Raw genomic sequence first — 22,031 nt, 5'->3', positions numbered from 1 at the left:
CTTTTTCTCTAGGAAGTTTTCGCCGGCAGAGCGAAATTATGATGTGGGCAATCGGGAGTTATTGGCCATGAAGTGGGCATTTGAGGAGTGGCGTCATTGGCTCGAGGGTGCTAAGCATCGGGTGGTGGTCTTGACTGATCACAAAAATTTGATGTATCTCGAGTCTGCTAAACGCCTGAATCCTAGACAGGCCCGCTGGTCATTGTTTTTCTCCCGTTTTGACTTTGTGGTCTCGTATTTACCAGGTTCTAAGAATGTGAAGGCCGATGCTCTGTCTAGGAGCTTTGTGCCTGATGCTCCTGGAGTCGCTGAACCTGAGGGTATTCTTAAGGAAGGAGTTATCTTGTCAGCGATTTCTCCAGATCTGCGACGCGTGTTGCAGAGATTTCAGGCTGGTAGGCCTGACTCTTGTCCACCTGACAGATTGTTTGTGCCTGCTAAATGGACCAGCAGAGTCATTTCCGAGGTTCATTCCTCAGTGTTGGCAGGGCACCCGGGAATTTTTGGCACCAGAGATCTGGTGGCCAGGTCCTTTTGGTGGCCTTCCTTGTCAAGGGATGTGCGGTCATTTGTGCAGTCCTGCGGTACTTGTGCTCGAGCTAAGCCTTGCTGTTCTCGTGCCAGCGGGTTGCTCTTGCCCTTGCCTGTCCCGAAGAGACCTTGGACACACATCTCTATGGATTTCATTTCGGATCTCCCGGTGTCTAAAGGCATGTCTGTCATCTGGGTGATATGTGATCGTTTCTCCAAGATGGTCCATCTGGTTCCTTTGCCTAAGCTGCCTTCCTCTGCTGATCTGGTTCCTGTGTTCTTCCAGAACGTGGTTCGTTTGCACGGCATTCCTGAGAATATTGTGTCGGACAGAGGATCCCAGTTTGTTTCCAGGTTCTGGCGATCCTTTTGTGGTAGGATGGGCATTGATTTGTCGTTTTCGTCCGCTTTTCATCCACAGACTAACGGACAAACGGAACGAACTAATCAGACTCTGGAGGCGTATTTGAGGTGTTTTGTCTCTTCTGATCAGGATGATTGGGTGACCTTCTTGCCGTTGGCTGAATTTGCCCTTAATAATCGGGCTAGTTCTGCCACCTTGGTTTCGCCATTTTTCTGCAACTCCGGTTTCCATCCTCGTTTTTCCTCGGGACATGTGGAGCCTTCTGACTGTCCTGGAGTGGATTCTGTGGTGGATAGGTTGCAGCGGATCTGGAATCATGTGGTGGACAACTTGAAGTTGTCACAGGAGAAGGCTCAGCGTTTCGCCAATCGCCGCCGCGGTGTGGGTCCCCGACTTCGTGTTGGGGATTTGGTATGGCTGTCTTCTCGATTTGTTCCTATGAAGGTCTCCTCTCCCAAATTTAAGCCTCGATTCATTGGTCCTTACAAGATATTGGAGATCCTTAATCCTGTATCCTTTCGCCTGGATCTTCCGGTGTCGTTTGCCATTCACAACGTATTTCATAGGTCCTTGTTGCGGCGGTACGTTGTGCCTGTGGTTCCTTCTGCTGAGCCTCCTGCTCCGGTGTTGGTTGAGGGCGAGTTGGAGTACGTGGTGGAGAAGATCTTAGATTCTCGTCTCTCCAGGCGGAGGCTTCAGTACCTGGTCAAGTGGAAGGGCTATGGTCAGGAGGATAATTCCTGGGTGGTCGCCTCTGATGTGCATGCGGCCGATTTAGTTCGCGCCTTTCACGCCGCTCATCCTGATTGCCCTGGTGGTCTTGGTGAGGGTTCGGTGACCCCTCACTAAGGGGGGGGTACTGTTGTGAATTTACCTTTTGGCTCCCTCTAGTGGCTACTAGTGTTTTTACTCTGGGTATGTCTATCATCCCTTGTATGCTCACCTGGGTCGTTAGGTCAGGGGTGTTGCTATATTAGCTCCCTGGACCTTCAGTTCAATGCCTGGCAACGTTGATATCAGAGCTAATCTGTAGTGCTCTTGTCTACTGATCCTGGTTCCTGCTTGATTAAGCTAAGTCTGCTTTCTTGCTTTTTGCTATTGTTTTTGTTTGCATTTTTGTCCAGCTTGTACATAATCTGTATCCTATCCTTGCTGGAAGCTCTAGGGAGGCTGGAGTTCTCCCCCCGGGCCGTTAGACGGTTCGGGGGTTCCTTGAATCTCCAGTGTGGATTTTGTTAGGGTTTTTGTTGACCATATAAGTTTTCTTACTACATTCTGCTATTAGTGAGTGGGCCTCTCTTTGCTAAACCTAGTTCATCTCTGTGTTTGTCATTTCCTCTTACCTCACCGTTATTATTTGTGGGGGGCTTGTATCCAACTTTTGGGGTCTATTCTCTGGAGGCAAGAGAGGTCTTTGTTTTCCTCTTCTAGGGGTAGTTAGTCCTCCGGCTGGCGCGAGACATCTAGCGACCAACGTAGGCATGTTCCCCGGCTACTTCTAGTGTTGGCGTTAGGAGTAGATATATGGTCAACCCAGTTACCACTGCCCTATGAGCTGGATTTTTGTACTTCGCAGACTTGCTGATATCTCTGAGACCCTCGCCATTGGGGTCATAACAGGGGTCCCCCCATTTTTTGTAACCAGCAAAGATAAAGCAGATAGCTGAGAGCTGGGAAGGTTCATGGTTATTGGTCCCTTCCCAGCCTAAAAACAGCAGCCCACAGTTGCCTCAGAAGTGGAACATGAGATGCTCCAGTTGTGCCTTACCTGGCTCATCCCAATGCCCTGGTGCATCTGTCAAGTCAGCAGTCTTCCCCATGATTGTGGAGCCTACTAAAACAGACTAAGGGACCTTGTCATCTGTGCTGCGGGAAGATAACACACATGTCTCTGTGTGGTACACGGTGCGTGTAAAAATACGGACATGGGAAGATCATCATAATATTTAATAGGTACATGTGGATACGTGTCTAAGGTAAGTGTAAAAGCGGATGCTACACGTACCAGTGACATGTACATGTAAAGGGGGCCTTATGCAGTAGGATTGGCAAAACATGGCTGGGTGTGATTTAAAGAATGTGGCTGCTTTCTTTTAAAAACTGCTCCATACCTGATGACTGGACAAGTATGGGATTGCAGCTCTACCTAATGGAGCTAATCTGCAGTGCCAAATATAATGATTGGACAGGTTTCTGCACCTTAGAAGCCAATCTGCCAGCCATATGATCTGCTTTATATTCACCTTTATATTCTCTATTACTTCATTTAGGAACATCTCATCAGCCTCAGTGGAGCAATTGCCAATAACATTGATGACCAAATTGAGCTGACTTCATATAAACCACGTAGAAGCCAGCCAGGAGATGAGCTCTGCGTCAGCTTGGAGAAACGTGGCAGTACCCAGATTCGAAATGTAAGAATGTCAGATTCCCCGCACAAACTATGATGGTCCACAATGGGGATACTGAGTATACACACTGATACTTTATCATTTACTTGAACCCTTGAAATTGTTCCAGAATATGAAGTATTTCTCCCAGAAAATTACTGCAATTACTCATGTTTATTTCCCTTGTATGGCTGGGCAACATATATATACCAGGATGGGCAACATATGTATACCAGGATGGGCAACATATATATACCAGAATGGGAACAGGATGGACAACATATATATACAAAAATGGGCCCAGGATGGGGAACGTATATATACCAGGATGGGCAACATACTGTATAATCCTAGCACTACCTGATGAATAATGCTAATATTATATTCCTATAACATATACAGTAAATGAAAATGTGTTCATAGGGACATAAGTCTGATTTGTTCTCGCTGACTTCCAGGCATCAGGCTTTGGGTCACAGTCGGATGAGAGTTGTATGTAAACAGTAGAACCATCTTCAGGAAGGAAATTTATTTCAGAGGTTCCTCCATGGTAAAAAGATTGGGAATTACTGGTACAGATAATACATGATGCCCTTTGTCAGATACAGGTATCACCAATATGGACATTCACACGTCTCCCCCTACAGTGTACTCGATAAATGCTAAAAATGTTTCTTTATAGTTGAGTTTGGTTCTACTGGTCTGAATAATGTCTGTAATCCCATTTCAGGGTGATGAAAATCATCAGATATGTAACATTAAGGCAAGTATCATGAAATCACTAACTTTTTACTACTTTAGACTTTCCTGCTTGAGGAATACTTACTGGAGGGAATGCCTGGGTTATAGATCACATGAGTCATCCATATTTCCATTCTATACATTTTATTGATTGGAAGTGCCGTTTATTAGGCTGATTGCTTTTTGGTATAATATATGTTATAGTCCAATCCAATTTTTCACACCATGAACATTTGTGTTTTCTTTTGTTTATGCCCCCTCTCCTTCCTATCTGCCATGTCCCATTTATAATACTGGTGGGCTGTTATATAGTAGAGGGGTCTTGGGGCTGCCTCCTCACATGCCACAAGCCAGACACATTTGCTAACCCCACAGCTCTTGTTGCCATGCCCCATTTTATAAACACTGAAGTCATAGGGTTATCAGTAATAATTTAGAAAAGTTTTAAAATGAATCTGTCACCCCAAAAGGTTAGAGAGGCCCGACGCCTGCGCACTGCAGTACTTTACGCTGCCCTCAACAGGACAGACAAAGTACGCCTGCGTCGGAGCCGCTACAGGAAGCAAAGAAGAAGACGTCATCGTATGAAGATGGGAGGCGCTGGACCGCGACGCCCATTGGACCCGGACCGCACCGGGACCGCCCCTGGATGAGTATAATATAACCTGTTATTCTTATCTTTCAGGTTACATCGAGGGGGGGCTTATCTACAGCATTACAGAATGCTATAGATAAGCCCCTGATGCCGGTGGTCTTAGCTTATAGACGAATTTTGGGGTGACAGACTCCCTTTAATGCAGGTCCTACACTTGTTGTCACCAACAAATACATTCATGCTAGTTCTGCTCAGTGGCATATCTATACAAATCCTGAACATCTAGAGTCCTGAAGGCCATGCAGTCCCCGGATCCTTTCTTTTTCCTCTGTGCTCTAAGGCTAGGTTCACATTGCGTTAGTGGGTGGTCGCTAACGGACAGCGTTGCACGGCGAAAATGTCGCAATTAACGCCGTGCAACGGGTCCGTTAGCGCACCCATTGACAGCAATGTAAATTTCGCCTGCAGCGCATCGCTAGCGCGTGCCTTTTTCGGCTCGCGCTAGCGATGTGCCGTTCTTTTGTAGCGCGCCTCGGACGCTGCTTGCAGCGTTCGCGGCGATCCCGAGGTCCGTTCCCCGCTCTTGCAGATCGGGGATCTGTGAGAGCAGGGACGTTAGCGCGACCCCTCAACGCGGCCCCTACAAATACATTGCGTTAGCGCAATCCGCTAGCGCTAAACGGATTGCCCTAACGCAATGTGAACCTAGCCTAAGATAATGTTCGCTGTGCCAGCACTACAGAAGGGCTGTTATCACTGTACACATTTTAAGGGAACCTGACACTAGATTCCTGCTTCCCCAACTACAGGTGACATCAACCAGAGGAACCTGTCTGCACGATTGCAGCAGTTTTGTCTTATGCTGAAATACTGCAGAGTTTCAGGAAAAACAGTTGGAAAATCCATCTGAGGACTATAGGGAGAGATCGGATTAGTCAGATGAAGACCCCAGCCGGTTTCACCCCCCATCGCTCCAGGCCATTGACATGTGTCTCCCATTTGTGTACATACGGAGAGAACTTTCAAACTATGTTTTCTCTATAATGCCGCAGAATAAAACATACTTACTGCAATTGTGCAGCCACGGTCTGATTCATGCTGCCGGAGAAGATATTAGCTGTTTAAGGCATATAGTTAGAATATACAAAAATATTCTACAAAAATATTCATAGCGCACATACACGTTTTTCCATCTGATGGATGGAGTCATGTATCGCAAGATTTTGGCTAGCAACCTGCTTCCCTCAGTAAGAATGTAAGGAGGTTGCTTTCCCTGCTCCTTACCTGGAACCACGTAGTCAGACAGCTGGGTTGTCGGGGGGAAGACTTTCTGCCCTGGACAGAAGGGACCATGTGACTGCTGGGGGCAGAGAGGAAGAGAGAGGGGTGTGGTCAGAAAAGAGCGGGCGAGCATAGCGCACGGGACAGAGGGGACAGCGCGCCAGAGAGAAAGCAGGCTGCGGCGCCGCGCTCCCCATGAGAGAGTGCTCCCCGTGAGGGTACTGAGGCTGAGATACCAGCCGTAGTGAAGGCTGGATGTGAGAGTGTGGACTTGGAAGCCTCCATAATCAGAGAAGACGTATCCCCTTACAGTGGCCTGAGCGCGCAGCCCCGGTGACCGCACTGACAAGCCAGGACCCCTGAGTGTGACAAAGTAAACTGCTCAGTGTGTGTGTAGCATTGCTGCTGCAGAGAGAGACTGTCAGCCTAATATACAGAGACTGGCAGAAGAGTGGCTGTTACTTCCTGCTTCCAGCTTCACTGGGAGAAAAGACTGCAAAGACTTAACCCCGGAGTCTCCAGTTCCCAGGAGACAGAGGAGAGACTTCAGGATCTCAAGCGCTGCTGGTGACTGTACCCACGTTGGAATAAGGACCCTCCAGTCAGGACCGCCCAGGACTGATAAGTTACAAGAACATTTGTTAACCGTTGCGATTCCGCTTAACTGTTTACTGTTTGCTTTATCTCTATTAACCCCCTGTTTACTCCATGCGAGGAGAATCTTACTCCTGTTAATAAATTCCCCTCAACAGTTGGTCTGTCTGTTCCGTGGTGACATGCTCAACCCTGCACTTTATTACACTTGGCGTAGTCGGCAGGATGTCACATGGTAGCGTGGAAAGGGCAGACCAAGCAGTTGAGGAAGGCCCCAGGTCTAGCATCTCCCTGGGAGCCATGTTAGTTAACCTGCCAAAATTCTCGGGGAGCGATGTCATGTTGTGGAGTTGGATGGAGCGCATCCGAGGGATGATGCGGGTGCATCCTATGATGCCAGCTCTGCAGGCGGAAATAGCTGTGATGGCCCTAGAGGGGGATGCATGGGACTCTATTATGCTCAAACCCCCCCAGGCGAGAGATACCCTGGACAAAGTATTACGTGTACTTGAGGAGACGCATGGGGACCCCACTGACGTAGGGAAGCTGCGCATGCAACTGTTTCGCCAGGTACAAAGAGAGGGAGAGACCGTGACGCAATATATGAATGCACTGCAGGAGCTTCATACTGTCTGTCTGTTCCGTGGTGACATACTCAACCCTGCACTCTATTACAAGAGCATTGAAGATGGGTCAGGGCTGGGTCTTCCAGCATGATAATGACCCAAAACACACAACCAGGGCAACTAAGGAATGGCTCCGTAAGAAGCATTTCAAGGTCCTGGAGTGGCCTAGCCAGTCTCCAGACCTGAACCCAATAGATAATCTTTGGAGGAAGCTGAAAGTCAGTGTTGCCCAGTGACAGCCCCGAAACCTGAAAGATCTGGATAAGATCTGTATGGAGGAGTGGGCCAAAATCCCTGCTGCAGTGTGTGCAAACTTGGTCAAGAATTACAGGAAACATCTGACCTTTGTAATTGCACACAGAGGTTTCTGTACGAAATATTAAGTTCTGTTTTTCTATTGTATCAAATACTTATTTCAGGCAATAAAATGCAAATTAATTATGTAAAAATCATACAATGTGATTTTCCAGTTTTTATTTTTATATTCTGTCTTTCACGGTTGAAGTGTACCTACGATAAAAAATTACAGACTTCTCCATTCTCTGTAGGTGGGAAAACTCACAAAATCAGCAGTGTATCAAATACTTATTTTCCTCACTGTATATACACAAAATATAAGCTTCTCCCATTTATATCAAAATAAGATGTCAGTATTTCCAATATTTCCAAAGGGGCAGAATAGTAATGGGTAGCAGATATATGAAGGGGATGTCTAATGCTTACTCATAGTGTGTTTAATATGAGGTCCTCTGCGTTTCGCTTATGTTGCTTTCTCAAGGAGTTTGACATATCTCTCAGCTGCCATGTGCCAGAGCTAGAAATGTTCTCCACTCTTGGGCTGGATTATAATATATTTCTGCCATGATTTCCACCACTTTAGTGGATTTAGTGGATTACACTTTAACTCACCCCTCCTTCAAAGCTTTACCCACTCTCCCAAAAAGTCAGGGGAACTGGCGTAAAAAAGCCAAAAGTTGTAACATTTTTATTCAACTACCGGGTGCTCAAAAATATTTACTCCACAATTCTAGTGCAAACTGTGTGATAACAGATCTCCGCTCTTGTGGATTGGCCAGGCATACATGTGTTATATCATATCGTGTGGTTAGTATGTTTCATGTTTCTTATGTTTACAGTGTTACATTGATGGTCCATTTGGTACGCCAAGCCGAAGGATCTTCACTTCAGACCATGCGGTGCTGATTGGGGCAGGGATAGGCATAACTCCATTTGCTTCAATTCTACAAAGCATCATGTACAGGTTCATATGCAATAAAGTGTCAAGTGCTTATTTCTGTCTGTAAAAATAATAGAATATGGCTTATTATGGGGTATAACTGCTATACTAATTATGGGTATGATATTTATCCGTAATCCACCAAAGCAAATGTATTTTGAGTTAATAAGATAACTCACAAATAACAAAATATTTATGAGAAACAATCATCACATATAAAGCCCCTGACCTACAACCATCAGAAAAATTAAAGGTTTGAAAGATATTTTATAAAGTGATGTCTCCTTAAAGGAGTCTTCTGGTGAAAACAAGTTATCACCTATCGTTACTTGAGTTTCTCCGAGCATGCTCGGGTGATCTCCGAGTATTTTGGCTTGCTCGGAGCTTTAGTTTTCGTTGCCGCAGCTGCATGATTTACAGCTGATAGACAGCTTTGAATACATGTGGGGATTTCCTAACAAACAGGCGACCCCCACATGTACTCAAGCTGTTTAGCAGCCGCAAATCATGCAGCTGCATAGACAAACTAAATCTCCAAACAGGCCGAAATATTCGGAGACCACCCGAACATGCTCGGAGAAACTCAAGTAAGGAGCATACTCCCTCATCACTAGTGATAACTTGTTTTCATCGGACAACTCTTTTAAAGAGAACCGGACAGCTGATACATGGCGTACAATCCGTGGGCAGCATGTATCAGGCACTGGCTGTTAGTCAGGTATGTGTCATTCTGAAATTCTGCAGCCTTTAAGAGAAAAACATACATTAATAGCCTCTGGGGACAGAGTCCTCGCTACAGGCTAATCAGATATGTGGGTCCTCGGCGGCTTCTCCCTGCCCACTGCCCGGGATTAACAGGTGTCTGCCTATAAGCGTACATAGGCAGAGACCTGTTAATCCAGGGCAGAGGGCGGGAAGGAGCCGATGGGGAACTCACCTTTCAGACTAGTTTATAGCACAATTTCAGTCCCTGGCGGCTTTTATAGTGTGTTTTTCTCTGAAACGCCCAGGAGTCATACCTACCTAGCTGAGATAATACAGCCAGGGCTTGATACATGTTGTCCATTGATTTGGCAGCATAGATCAGGTGTTTGGTTTTCTTTTAGAATAAAGGAAAAACAAAGTTAGAAAGTAGCATGACATGTGATTAGTCATGTGGGCGGTCCTTGAGTCAGGAGTGGTCAAGATCCAGCAGAACATCTGTAGTGAAGCGAGATGTACTGACCTAGGCTTCATCTTTGCACGGTGCTAGATATTGCTCACACACGACTATTCACAAGTATCACACGCTACTTTACAGCTCTGTGGAGGCCGATTAGGGAACTCATATGCCATAAGAGATTTCCTTTTACTTGTATAAGAGGAAACTTTATCTGTTTTTTTCTTTTCAGTTTTAAATTTCCTACCATTGTGGTAACTTTAATCCAGATGACGAGTCCAAATCTGTTTAAAAATATTAAAAACTAAATGGTACTAACTGCTATCGTGGAGGTTTTGCTTCTGAGAGTTTGGTTTGGCTGTGCTCCAAGACTTTTGGGTTAGTTTGTCCTATAAACCCTTAACAAAGAACACTATATTTCTTTACATGGCTTACTAAAATAATGTAACGCCATTAGAGCACTAAGAGCTTATAAAAGCTGCATTATACAATTGTCCCTTGTTTTGAGGCCCTGAGGGAAGAGCTGCACATTTTTTAGCCCCGGATGCCAAAAATTCTTTATCTTGCAAATGCTGGTGTGAAAAAAAGTATTAAAGGGTAACTGTCCATCCAAGTAACTTTTCATTTTAAGCTATTTAGTGTGCTCATGAGGAATAAAGGTACCTTCACATGAAGCGACGCTGCAGCGATAGCGACAACGATGCTGATCGCTGCAGCGTCGCTGTTTGGTCGCTGGAGAGCTGTCACACAGACCGCTCTCCAGCGACCAACAATGCCGAGGTTCCCGGGTAACCAGGGTAAACATCGGGTTGCTAAGCGCAGGGCCGCGCTTAGTAACCCGATGTTTACCCTGGTTACCAGCGTAAAATGTAAAAAAAAAAAACAGTACATACTCACATTCCGGTGTCCGCTTCCTGCACTGACTGAGCGCCGGCAGTAACAGGGCACAGCGGTGACGTCACCGCTGTGCTGTGCTTTCACTTTCACTTTGCGGCGCTCAGTCAGTGTGGGAAGCGGACGCCGGGGGACGCATGTAAGTATGTACTGTTTGGTTTTTTTTACATTTTACGCTGGTAACCAGGGTAAACATCGGGTTACTAAGCGCGGCCCTGCGCTTAGTAACCCGATGTTTACCCTGGTTACCAGTGTAAAATATCGCTGGTATCGTTGCTTTTGCTGTCAAACACAACGATACACGGCGATCGGACGACCAAATAAAGTTCTGAACTTTATTCAGCGACCAGCGACATCACAGCAGGATCCTGATCGCTGCTGCATGTCAAACTAAACGATATCGCTATCCAGGACGCTGCAACGTCACGGATCGCTAGCGATATCGTTACAAAGTCGTTTCGTGTGAAGGTACCTTAAGATTATCTATGACTTGTATCCTGCAGTTTTCTCGTCCGCAGGCTCCATCTCTTAATTGACTCTGAACTGGTGGGAAGAGACTATCTGATGTGATCTTGCTTACACACAGCACAGTACACAGAAAGGGATTCCTGCTTTTCAGTCCATAGTTAGGACACAGACAGAAGCAGCATGGAGGAGATTATGCAATGGGTGCTAATTACTTTAGGTGGGAATTTAGCTCTTGGATAAAGTAAAACACTTGTTTGAAAACTCAGCACAATCTCACTTTGTCTCCCTCTGCTTGTTTTCTCACTCTGCTCCTCAATCTTTCTCCATAAAGTATAATAGGCTGTGTAATCTGAAGGTATGGAAAACATGGCAATCCGCTCACCTTCCAGGAAGGACAATTCAGTGGGAAAACTACTTGTATTCACATAGGAACCCTGGTAGACCTTGTTTAGTCAGGGTGGGGTGCAAGCAGTGTAGGAACACACCAGGGTGGTATCCAGGTCAGAAATCGAAGATGGGTCCATGAGTGGAGATGAGCGAACATAGTCAACTCCCTCCCTATTCGGCAAGCTATAGCGCTTACCGAAGATGCTGCAGCGGACCCGGATACCTGGAACGCTCCCGATAATCAGGTATCAGGCGCTGCAGCTGTATGTGTCGCGGCTGTGTGGCAGTCACAGCACACAGGCTCTCTCTGAGCAATTAAAAACATGGAGAGAAAAAGTTAAAAAAAAAGATTAAAAAGATTAAGAAACAATAAGCTTACGCGTTTCGGGTTAAAACCCTTTATTCATAGCTGTGTATAAGGGCTGCTAACCCAAATTGTATGAGCTTATGGATCCTTAACCTTTTTGATCTATTTTGCTTTTTCTCACCATGTGAGATAGTTTGGTGAATCCTGCATTGAGCAGGGGGATGGACACGATGACCCTGGAGCTCCCTTCCAACTCTAACATTCTAGGATTCTATGTTTTTAATTGCACAGTAAAAGTTATGTTTTAACATTTTCTGATTGGTTCTGGAGTCCAGTCCTCATGGACCCTTCTTCCATTTCTAAGTGGTGTAACCTGAAACCTCGCTAAGCTGGCAGTGTGAATTGTCTTGAGCAAGACTGAATTGAGATGCTTTGTCCAGAGGCAGAGTTATGGGCTCATAAGTGGAGATAGAAGCAAAAATTCCCTTTCCTGCTGACCTTAGAGGTGCTTGGGTTAATTGAGGCTTGAATTGTGCTTAGATCTGTGCTTTTTTGTAATTTTTTTTATCTATCAGATATCGAATGAGGAAACAGAATTGTCCCAACTGCATGTACTCTTGGTGTGAGACACTGAAAGACAATGATATGAAGCTAAGAAAGGTGAGCGGCTACATGAAATATGCAGCAACTGCTAAGTAAACTTGGCTAAACATATGCAATAAATTGGACTACCCCTCTCCATAAGTCCTATATAGATGTCATAGAGGGGGTGGGCTGACTGGGACTTCCATCTTCTAGCTCCATTTGTAGAGGACTAAAGCCCCCATATACATTAGATGAAAGCCAGCTGAACCCAACAAATTCAACGGAATCAGTTGACCATCAGATGTGTATGGTGACCTCCTAAATGTCCCCTTTCGGAGAGAAAAAAAGATCTGGAAGGTGGAATTTAGTTGTTTTTTTTTTAGGAGATGTTAGGCAGTAGCTTTCTCCTCTCTCCTCATTGAAGAAAGTGTTGAGCACTCTACAAAGTCAAACATTCATGTGTATGGGGAAGTCATCAGAGGCAGCAATCTGAAGAACAATCGTGTATATGGCTATATCATGTGTATCTCATGTGTATGGCTGGTATTACAAACAAGCATAGACTGTATTTACTCAGCTGATCAATATATTGGAATTGTGGCCATGTAAAACCACAATTGTCCAGTGGCCAGTGCAGGGTGGCTGACTGACTTCCGCGGCTGGATATGTTTTGATGCATGGCATATATTTTTATACCACTGTAGCATATATATTTAGTAGGTGATATTGATTTGGTGATTGAATGGGTTGAAAGCCTTTCTTTATCAGGCACAGCTTTGTACATTTTGCAGTGGTTCCTCTCCCCGTTTGAGAACACATGAATGCTCAGCCAAGCGCTCGTGTATGTAGGAGTCCGGAGAGATAGCAGTCGGGGGAATGAATGTTCAACCTACAGCTATCTCATGCTTATGGCCTATCTGTTGCATATAAAGTCATGTTAAATCCCTTTGACATATAATCTACACTCATGTACATACCAAATGTACTCTACACATTAGTAAATATCATGTCATGTTTGGTAGGTGGATTTCATCTGGATTAACAGAGATCAGAAATTTTTTGAATGGTTTGTCAGCCTGCTAACCAAGCTTGAGCTGGACCAAGCTGATGAGGAACCCGAGGGTAAGTAGTTTTCTCTATGACTGGATAGACTAGTTCTGCTATAAAGACTATCTATGGATGACCTATGTTGTGCAGATTGTGATATGATGTAATATATAGCTCTCATTCTAGGTTTCTTTGCAGTGAACTGAGAATTGTGTGTCCTCCTGGGCAAAAGTGTTCATGGGCCCCTTCACGGTTTAATTATTTTTCCATGCTTCATTCATTTAAAGGAGTTCACTGGGTCTTACACTGGATATCCCAAAAACCCTGCTATTCTTTAAAAAAAGAAGCCTGTAATAATCTTCTCCCACAATGCCATAATGCTTCTCTGTGTCGGTGCTCCACACTCTGCAGCCACTATTAGGAGAAGCCGACTGCATGGATACCATCCTCTTGTAACAAAAAGGGGGCTAGAAATCTGTATACAGTCAGCTCTACCTAGAAGCAACTGCAGGTAGCCATAATTTTAATATGTAACTAGATTTTGGGAAGCAGGGATTTGGGGGATTAATATAAGAAAAAAAAGCTTTGATCTACCATAAAGATAAATGGTGCAATTTTGAAGGGTTATTCTATGGCTGCCCATAATACTCTTGACCCAAGGGTAGTGCCATAATGCCTCATGATCAGGTGACCTCTTTAATGGGACTTAAAGGGGTTGTTTCATGAACAAAGTACAATTAATCAATAGATCTTGGAATAATAATAATTTCCACAATTGCATGTGTTTGAATAAAATGTTCCTGTGCTGAGAAAATCTTATAAATGTGCCCCTGCTGTGTACTGTGTAATGGCTGTGTCTGACTGTACAGGGACATGGGCAGGAGATCACATCTCCTGGGCAGGGAAGGAAGCAAAAGAAAGTATACAGACATTATAGAACGGGATCACAACTGGTTCTTTCTGTGAGATAAAACATTTTTTCTCTGAGGTAAAACACTGTTTTTAAACAGTCAGGGAAATGTTTTACCACACAGAAAGAAGCAGACATTACAGCATAGGATCACAAATGGTTCTTTCTGTGAGGTAAAACATTATTTTCTGTGAGATAAAACTTTTTTCTCTGAGGTAAAACATTGTTTTTAAACAGTCAGGAAATGTTTTACCACACAGAAAGAACCAGCTGTGATCCCGTGCTGTAATGTCTGTATACTTTCTTTTGCTTCCTCACCCGCCCAGGAGATGTGGTATGATCAGACCATGTCCCTGTACGGTCAGACACAGCCATTAGGCTACGTTCACATTTGCGTTGTGCGCCGCAGCGTCGGCGCCGCAGCGCACAACGCAAACAAAAACGCAGCAAAACGCATGCACAACGCTGCGTTTTGCGCCGCATGCGTCGTTTTTTTCATTGAATTTGGACGCAGCAAAAATGCAACTTGCTGCGTCCTCTGCGACCCGACGCGGGCGCCGCAGCGACGCATGCGGCGCAAAACGCAAGTGCGCCGCATGTCCATGCGCCCCCATGTTAAATATAGGGGCGCATGACGCATGCGGCGCCGCTGCGGCGCCCGACGCTGTGGCGCTGGCCGCAAATGTGAACGTAGCCTTACACAGTACATAGCAGGGGCAAATGTATAAGATTATCTCAGCACATGAACATTTTTTTAACACATCCAATTATGGAACTTATTTTTATTATGAGATTTATTAATTAAAATATAATTTGTTCATGGGAAAACCCCATTAACTTAACATCTGTCTAGAGATAGTAGGATTTTATTTTAATCACCCTACAGTTATATACCTTTTGCAGATGCCTCACTGCTACATCGAAATAGGGTCTGCTCTTTTATTTTGCTTGGCTCACAGAGGTGATGAAAATAATTTGTCTTCCAATATACAGACATGACATGATACTCTGTGCCATGATTCAAGAATAAAATGTTCAGCAATACACATGTATATTTTTTCCCAATGGCTGTATTCAATTTACAGATCCTTTCTCAGCCCCATACTGATCAAGTGTCAGCATGCAGATTTAAGACAAAAGAAGCCTGAAAATCTTTCTACAAATAGTGCGTCACCCCATTGTATATGTGCCAATCAGTTACACAGCAACCAGATACACAGAAAACATGAAGAAAAGAATGCTATGTACAGGGTAGCCATGACATTACACACTACAAATCAATCAATCTGCTTCTATAGTTTAAAGTATTGTTGGCATCTATACAATGTCATGTATAATGCACACAGAAATAGACTTATTATTATACAGTAGTGCAGTACTGTCTCACTGGAGTTGGCTTTGGATTTTTGCCTGATTGCTAAAATGTCTTACATTGTGACATCACTTCTCACGGGCAAGCCGTGAGGCGGGGAAGTCATGGAGCCCGAGGTCAAAAGCCAGGAGGGTATGTCAAGGACAAGGGATTAGAAAAACAGATATTCAGAGGCAAAGTCATGGGTCAGATAACTAAGGTCAGAGTGCGTCAAAGGCAAAAGGGTTAATACAAACTAGTAAACAAAAGGCAAATCTAAAGTCCAGCAACAAAGATCAGAAACTTAGAACACAAAGTACAGAGCAAAACACCACTAAGCAAGGCTACAACTGGCAATGGTCTGATCATTTCCAGCCAGCTACAGTAAATAGCCAGTAATCACCCTGAGCAGGTGACACCTGGAGGAAACCCCACAGGCCCGGACAGAATGGATAGCTAGGCTGTCACTCACAATACTGACAGCCCAGCATGCCCTTCATCCTATACATTGGCTGAGCTGTCATTCACAGTGTCCTTAGGACACCATGAGTGTTGAATCGTGACACTACCCACTTTTCTAATGTTGGCCAGTGGCCCCCCAGTTTCTCAGGGAACCTAGAATGGAAAGCCCTGACAAGACAATAGGCCTTCACGGATCGGCCCGGAACCCACCTCCAATCCATAACCCTTCCAATGGATGAGGTATTGGAGGGCATTCCGAGAATCCACGATTTTCTGAACCTCGTACTCTGAATTTCCATAGACTGAAACTGAAGGAGGTGGGGATGAGGTATATAAAATCAAAGGGACAAATTCCTTTAACAGGGAAGGAAGACCTTAGGGATGCAAAGAGATGGAGGAAGCTTCAGTCTAAAAGCTACCAGATTGACAACTTCCACAATCTCATAGGGAACAAAAACTTTATACCCAACTTCACCATCTGTACTTTAAAGTAGGTGATAAGGTTTGGTTGCCATCCAAAAATATTAAACTTAAACACTGGACCCAGCAAACATTTTTTTTTAATCAGCCTTCTGTTTTCGGCGAACTTGAGCGGCCTAAATAATGTTTTGAACCTCCCACCAGACATCCCCAAGCTTCTGTATGGTGACTTTCACTCCAGAACATTCAGAACTTATCCTAGAAAATTCACCAAAATGTGGAAGAAAACCATAATTACAAAAAAACTGCGAAGTTCCAGTGGACTGATTGACCCAACTATTAAAAGCGAACTCAGCAACAGATACAAATGAAGACCAGTTCTCCTGCTGACCTGCAACAAAACACTGTAAAATTTGTTCCAAAGATTGATTAGTCCTTTCTGTATGAACATTGGTTTTAGGGTGGTAAGTAGAGGAAAATGACAAGTTAATTCCCAGTGTCTTACAAAAAAGATCTCTAGAATTTGAATACAAGTTGCACTTCTGTATCTGACACAATGTCAGAAGGAATTCCATGCAATCTCACGACATGACAGATAAAGAACCTGGAAAGTGTTTTCTGCATTAGGCAACCTTGGCAAAGGAATAAAATTAGCCTGTTTACTGAATCGGTCAACCATCACTCAAATAACAGTTTTCTCAGCAGACACAGGCAAATCCATGATGAAATCCATGGACAGAGGAGTCCACAATCTATCTGGCATTGGAAATGGAGCCAATTCGCCGGCCGGTTATGACAGACCTTAGCACATGCAAAAACTTTACAAGCAGATACAAAATCTTTAATATTATTATTCATAGACGACCACCAAAAGAGGCTAGCAATAGCTATCTGCGCAGCTGTGAACTCAGGATGACCACGCAATATGGAATCATGAAACTCCTGAAATAGACGCAAACTTAAGTACACAGGTACAAATAGCTTGGACCCTGAAGTGGTGGAAGGAGACAATGACTGGACTTTGCGGATCTCGAGATCCACAGAAAACAACAGTATAGACAGAGTCTACATTTTTCTCCACAGCACAGAAACTGACAACTCCAACCTCCATTGGCTCCTCCTTGCATAAATGGACATGCTTAAGAGGAATATACAAAGCATCCTGCAATCCACCACACTTGTCACGAATTCTGCAGTTCATCCATATAGCCTGGGATAGGGCATCCGCCAAAGAGCAAGGAGGAACATGAAGAGCCAGGGCATCTCTAAGAGAATCGGACAGACCTCTATCCAATTGACATCTGGGGGCTATGTCGTTTCACTGAACTTCGGTAGATCATTGTCGAAATATGGTACAATAGTCCTTAGCGGTGCGGCTCCCCTGCGTCAGGTTCATGATTTTAGCCTCAGCGACTTGGATTCTGTCAGGTTCCTGTCAGGGCAGCATGATGGCTCAGTGGTTAGCACTGCAGCCTTGCAGCGCTGGAGTCCTGGTTTAAATCCCAACAAGGACAACATCTGCAAGGCATTTGTATGTTCTCCCCGTGTTTGCGTGGGTTGCCTCTGGGTACTCCGGTTTTCTCCCACATTCCAAAAACACACTGATAGGGAATCTAGATTGTGAACCCCATCGGGGACAGCGATGATACACCCTGTTCCAAATTATTATGCAAATTATATTTTTCTCTGATTTTCCTAAATGGCCGGTGCAAATGACAGTTAGTCTAATAAAAGTCATCACCCGTTAGAGTATACATCGAAGTTTATTGAAGAAACCTCCCAATGATAACAGTATAATCTCCAAAATGAATAAAAACTCAAAAAGCACTGTTCCAAATTATTAGGCAAAGTAGAATTTCTAAACATTTGATATGATTTAATGAACGGAAAATGCTCATTTGTTGAATTTGCAGCATTAGGAGGTCACAATCACTGAACAAAAAAGCTATTTAACGCCAAAACATCCTAACAGGCCAAGTTACATGTTACCATAGGACCCCTTCTTTGATACCACCTTGACAATTCTTGCATCCATTGAACTTGTGAGTTTTTGGAGAGTTTCTGCTTGTATTTATTTGCATGAAATCAGAATAGCTTCCCAGAGCTGCTTTTTTAATGTGAACTGCCTCCCACCCGCATAGATCTTTTGCTTGATGATACTCCAAAGGTTCTCTATAGGATTGAGGTCAGGGGATGATGGTGGCTACACCATGAGTTTATCTCCTTTTATGCCCATAGCAGCCAATGACTCAGAGGTATTCCTTGCAGCATGAGATGGTGCATTGTCAGCATGATGATAATTTTGCTCCGGAAGGCACGTTTCTGCTTTTTATACCATGGAAGAAAGTTGTCAGTCAGAAACTCTATATACTTCACACCTTCAGGAACCTTAAAGGGCCCTACCAGCTGTTTCCCCATGATTCCGGCCCAAAACATGACTCCTCCACCTCCTTGCTGACATCGCAGCCTTGATGGGACATGGTGGCCATCCACCAACCATCCACTACTCCATCCATCTGGACCATCCAGAGTTGTTTGACACTTATCAGTAAACAAGACTGTTTGAAAATTAGTCTTCATGTATGTCTGGGCCCACTGCAACCATTTCTGCTTGTGAACACTGTTTTGGGGTGGCAGAATAGTAGGTTTATGCACCACAGCAAGCCTTTGAAGGATCCTACACCTTGAGATTCGAGGGACTCTAGAGGCACCAGCAGCTTCAAATATCTGTTTGCTGTTTTGTAATGGCTTTTTAGCAGCTGCTCTCTTAATCTGATGAACTTGCCTGGCAGAAACCTTCCACATTATGCCTTTATCTGCGTGAACTCTGTCTGTGCTCAGAATCAGACACAAATCTCTTAACATTATGATTATCACGCTTACGTTTTCGGGAAATATCTAATGTTTTCATCCCTTGACCAAGGCATTGCACTATTTGATGCTTTTCGGCAGCAGAGAGATCCTTTTTCTTTCCCATGTTACTTGAAAACTGTTGCCTGCTTAATAATGTGGAACATCATTTTTAAGTAGTTTTCCTTTAATTAGAATCACCTGGAAAACTAATTATCACATGTGTTTAAGATTGATTTCAGTGATCCATTGAGCCCTGAGACACAATACCATCCATCAGTTTATTTGAAAACAAAAATAATTAAATCTTTATGACACTTAAATCCAATTTGCATAATAATTTGGAACACGGTGTAATGTGTGCAAAACAGTAAAGCGCTGTGGAATATGTTAGCGCTATATAAAAATAAAGATAATAAAGATTATTATTATTATTATTCATAAACCCCCAAGCGTCAAAGAAGGCATCAACAGAAACTCATTCTGGGCTTGTGGAAAGGAGGGACATAATTATTCCTACCCATGGGGCTCATCCAAGGCCAAGGTCGTAGGGTAAAAAATAACCTACACCTCTCCCTGAATACCCTAAACTGACTCTTCTCTCCCAAAAATTTATCAGGAAGGCCCACTGCAGATTCGGAAAAGGATAACTGTACAGCTGAAGGTACAGACATCACAGTCACCTGATCATAAAGCGTAAGAATAGGATCCATATTGAAAAAAAAAATTGTATACAGCCAGTTGAAATGTGCCACTGAGTCACTTGTCACAGGCAAGCCGTGAGGCGGGGAAGTTAAGAAGTCGAAGGTCAAAGCCAGTAGGGTACATCAAGGACATAGGAATAAGACAAACGGATAGTCAGAGGCAAAGTTCAGGGTCAGGTAACTAAGGTCAGAGTGTGTAAATGGCGCAAGTGGTAATATTAACGAGTAGTCATAAGGCAAATCCAAGGTCCAGCAACAAAGATCTAAAAATCAGAACACGGAGTACAGAGCAAAGCACACCACCTCTGACCAAGGCTATAACTGGCAATGATCTGACCATTCCAAGCCAACTAAATAGCCAGGTAATCAATCTGAACGGATGACACCTGGAGGAAGCCCCACGGGCCCAATTAGATCGGACAGTTGAGATGTCATTCACAATACTCACAGCACAGCACCCCCCTGCCTCAGATTGGATGACTGGGCTGTCACGCGCCTTGATCATATAGGGTAGCTGAGTTGTCCCTCACAGTGTCCTTAGGACACTGTGAGTGGTGAAATTGTGACATACACAATAGCCAATACTAAATCTGAGCTCTAATTTAGAAAATATGCACCCTTTTAATTCTCCCAGGTAGATTTCTCGAGATGCATATGTACATGACATCAGCTCTTGGCAAGAATGACATGAAAGCCATTGGACTACAGATGGCTCTGGACCTTCTGGCTAAAAAAGAGGAAAGAGACTCTATTACAGGGCTAAAGACCCGAACCCAGCCAGGGCGTCCAGACTGGAATAAGGTAATATTAATATTTTCTTTTGTCCTGTGGATTCTGGTCTTTCTTATTATTGCAATAATTTTGTTTTATTATTTTAGGTTTTCCAGAAAATTGAAGCAGAGAACAAGGGGAAAGTGCAGGTCTTCTTCTGTGGATCTCCAGCCCTGGCTAAAGTGATCAAGGCTCATTGTGAACACTTCAACTTCAAATTTTTTAAAGAGAATTTCTAGCACTTGGTTTGCTTTGAATTGTTATATAACGCTTAATAAATTAATCAGTATGATTATTGTATGGTAAGTGTATTCTCATAAAATGTAAATGTGGGCCAAGTGGACTGAGGTAAAAAAACAAAAACTAGGCAGACTTCCCTACTCACCCAACAGATGGCAAGGTAGTTAAGGATTGAGCAGTGTATATGGAAACACCTGATAATTTTGTTCTCCGGGGAGATATGGAGTTTGCCAGTGGTTTTCTTCCCCCTCTCCACTGAAAGCACATGATTACTAGGACGAGCATTCATGTAAATGGGGATCAAGAGAGATAGCTGTTGGCTGAATGAGCCTTCATCTGAGGCTCTGTTCACGTGCTCATTTTAGGAACGGATAGACTAAATAAATGATCAATCACTGCATCAATTCTCGTCAAACAAAAGCAGAGCAGTACTTTTGATTATTATTATTATTATGTCTATTTGGTGTCTGTTTTTTTGAATGGGGTAAAATAGACCTGCATATAGAACATTTTCTTCCATTCTAAAAATAACCCCAGGACCTACAGTAGATGGACCCCATATCTACAGCTATCTCATGGGTATGGGCACCATTAGTGCTAATGGTGAAGCAGCCATACTATTACTGAGAGCAGGATCCTCTGCATCTTAAGTAGAAGAATAACTTTATGGTATCACAAAAGAAAGAAGAAAGTTGCACCTGCATTACATTCTAAAAGTAGGTAAAGCTCCTCCAACATCCTTGATCTGGATCATCATGGATTTGGCAGTGTCCTCTCTATATAGAGGCCATTTTAGGTTTAAATACACCTCTCAGTTTATCCAATGTGGAATATTAATAGCTCCCGAACTGAAAGACGAAAGGAGGCATCATAGATGACAAGGATCAGCAACAAGAATCTGTCCATGTACATTGGTTATAACATCAGGTAGTTGTAGCGCCCCCACTGCCGCAGGGCCGAGGGGTACCCGGTACCGGGCCTCTGAGTCTCTGCTTCTGGGGTTGTCACGGCGGCTAGGCCCCGGTCCGTGACCCTGCCGTGGGGCGCACAGTGAACGATAGGTGTGGATGTTGGTGGTGCAGTTGTGGGGTGCAGGTCGCGGTAAATAACGAGGACA

General features: G+C 44.1%; 1 protein-coding gene across 1 annotated transcript in view; it reads left to right on the top strand.

Annotated features, from left to right (window-relative positions):
- NOX5 (NADPH oxidase 5) overlaps nucleotides 1-20,961 on the top strand; it is a 110,532-nt gene extending 89,571 nt beyond the window's left edge. The window contains exons 11-17 of the mRNA XM_077260857.1: nucleotides 3,166-3,309; nucleotides 4,016-4,048; nucleotides 8,259-8,383; nucleotides 12,150-12,234; nucleotides 13,182-13,281; nucleotides 20,538-20,704; nucleotides 20,782-20,961. Coding sequence (XP_077116972.1) covers nucleotides 3,166-3,309; nucleotides 4,016-4,048; nucleotides 8,259-8,383; nucleotides 12,150-12,234; nucleotides 13,182-13,281; nucleotides 20,538-20,704; nucleotides 20,782-20,913 — 786 coding nt within the window. The 3' untranslated portion in view covers nucleotides 20,914-20,961. The remainder of the gene's footprint in view (nucleotides 1-3,165; nucleotides 3,310-4,015; nucleotides 4,049-8,258; nucleotides 8,384-12,149; nucleotides 12,235-13,181; nucleotides 13,282-20,537; nucleotides 20,705-20,781) is intronic.
- The last annotated feature ends 1,070 nt before the right edge of the window (nucleotides 20,962-22,031 follow it).

The sequence above is a fragment of the Ranitomeya variabilis genome, chromosome 5, assembly GCF_051348905.1.
Source record: "Ranitomeya variabilis isolate aRanVar5 chromosome 5, aRanVar5.hap1, whole genome shotgun sequence".
NCBI lineage: Eukaryota > Metazoa > Chordata > Amphibia > Anura > Dendrobatidae > Ranitomeya > Ranitomeya variabilis.
The sequence above is the reverse complement of the archived record's forward strand: the minus strand, read 5'-3'. Positions and strand labels throughout refer to the sequence as shown.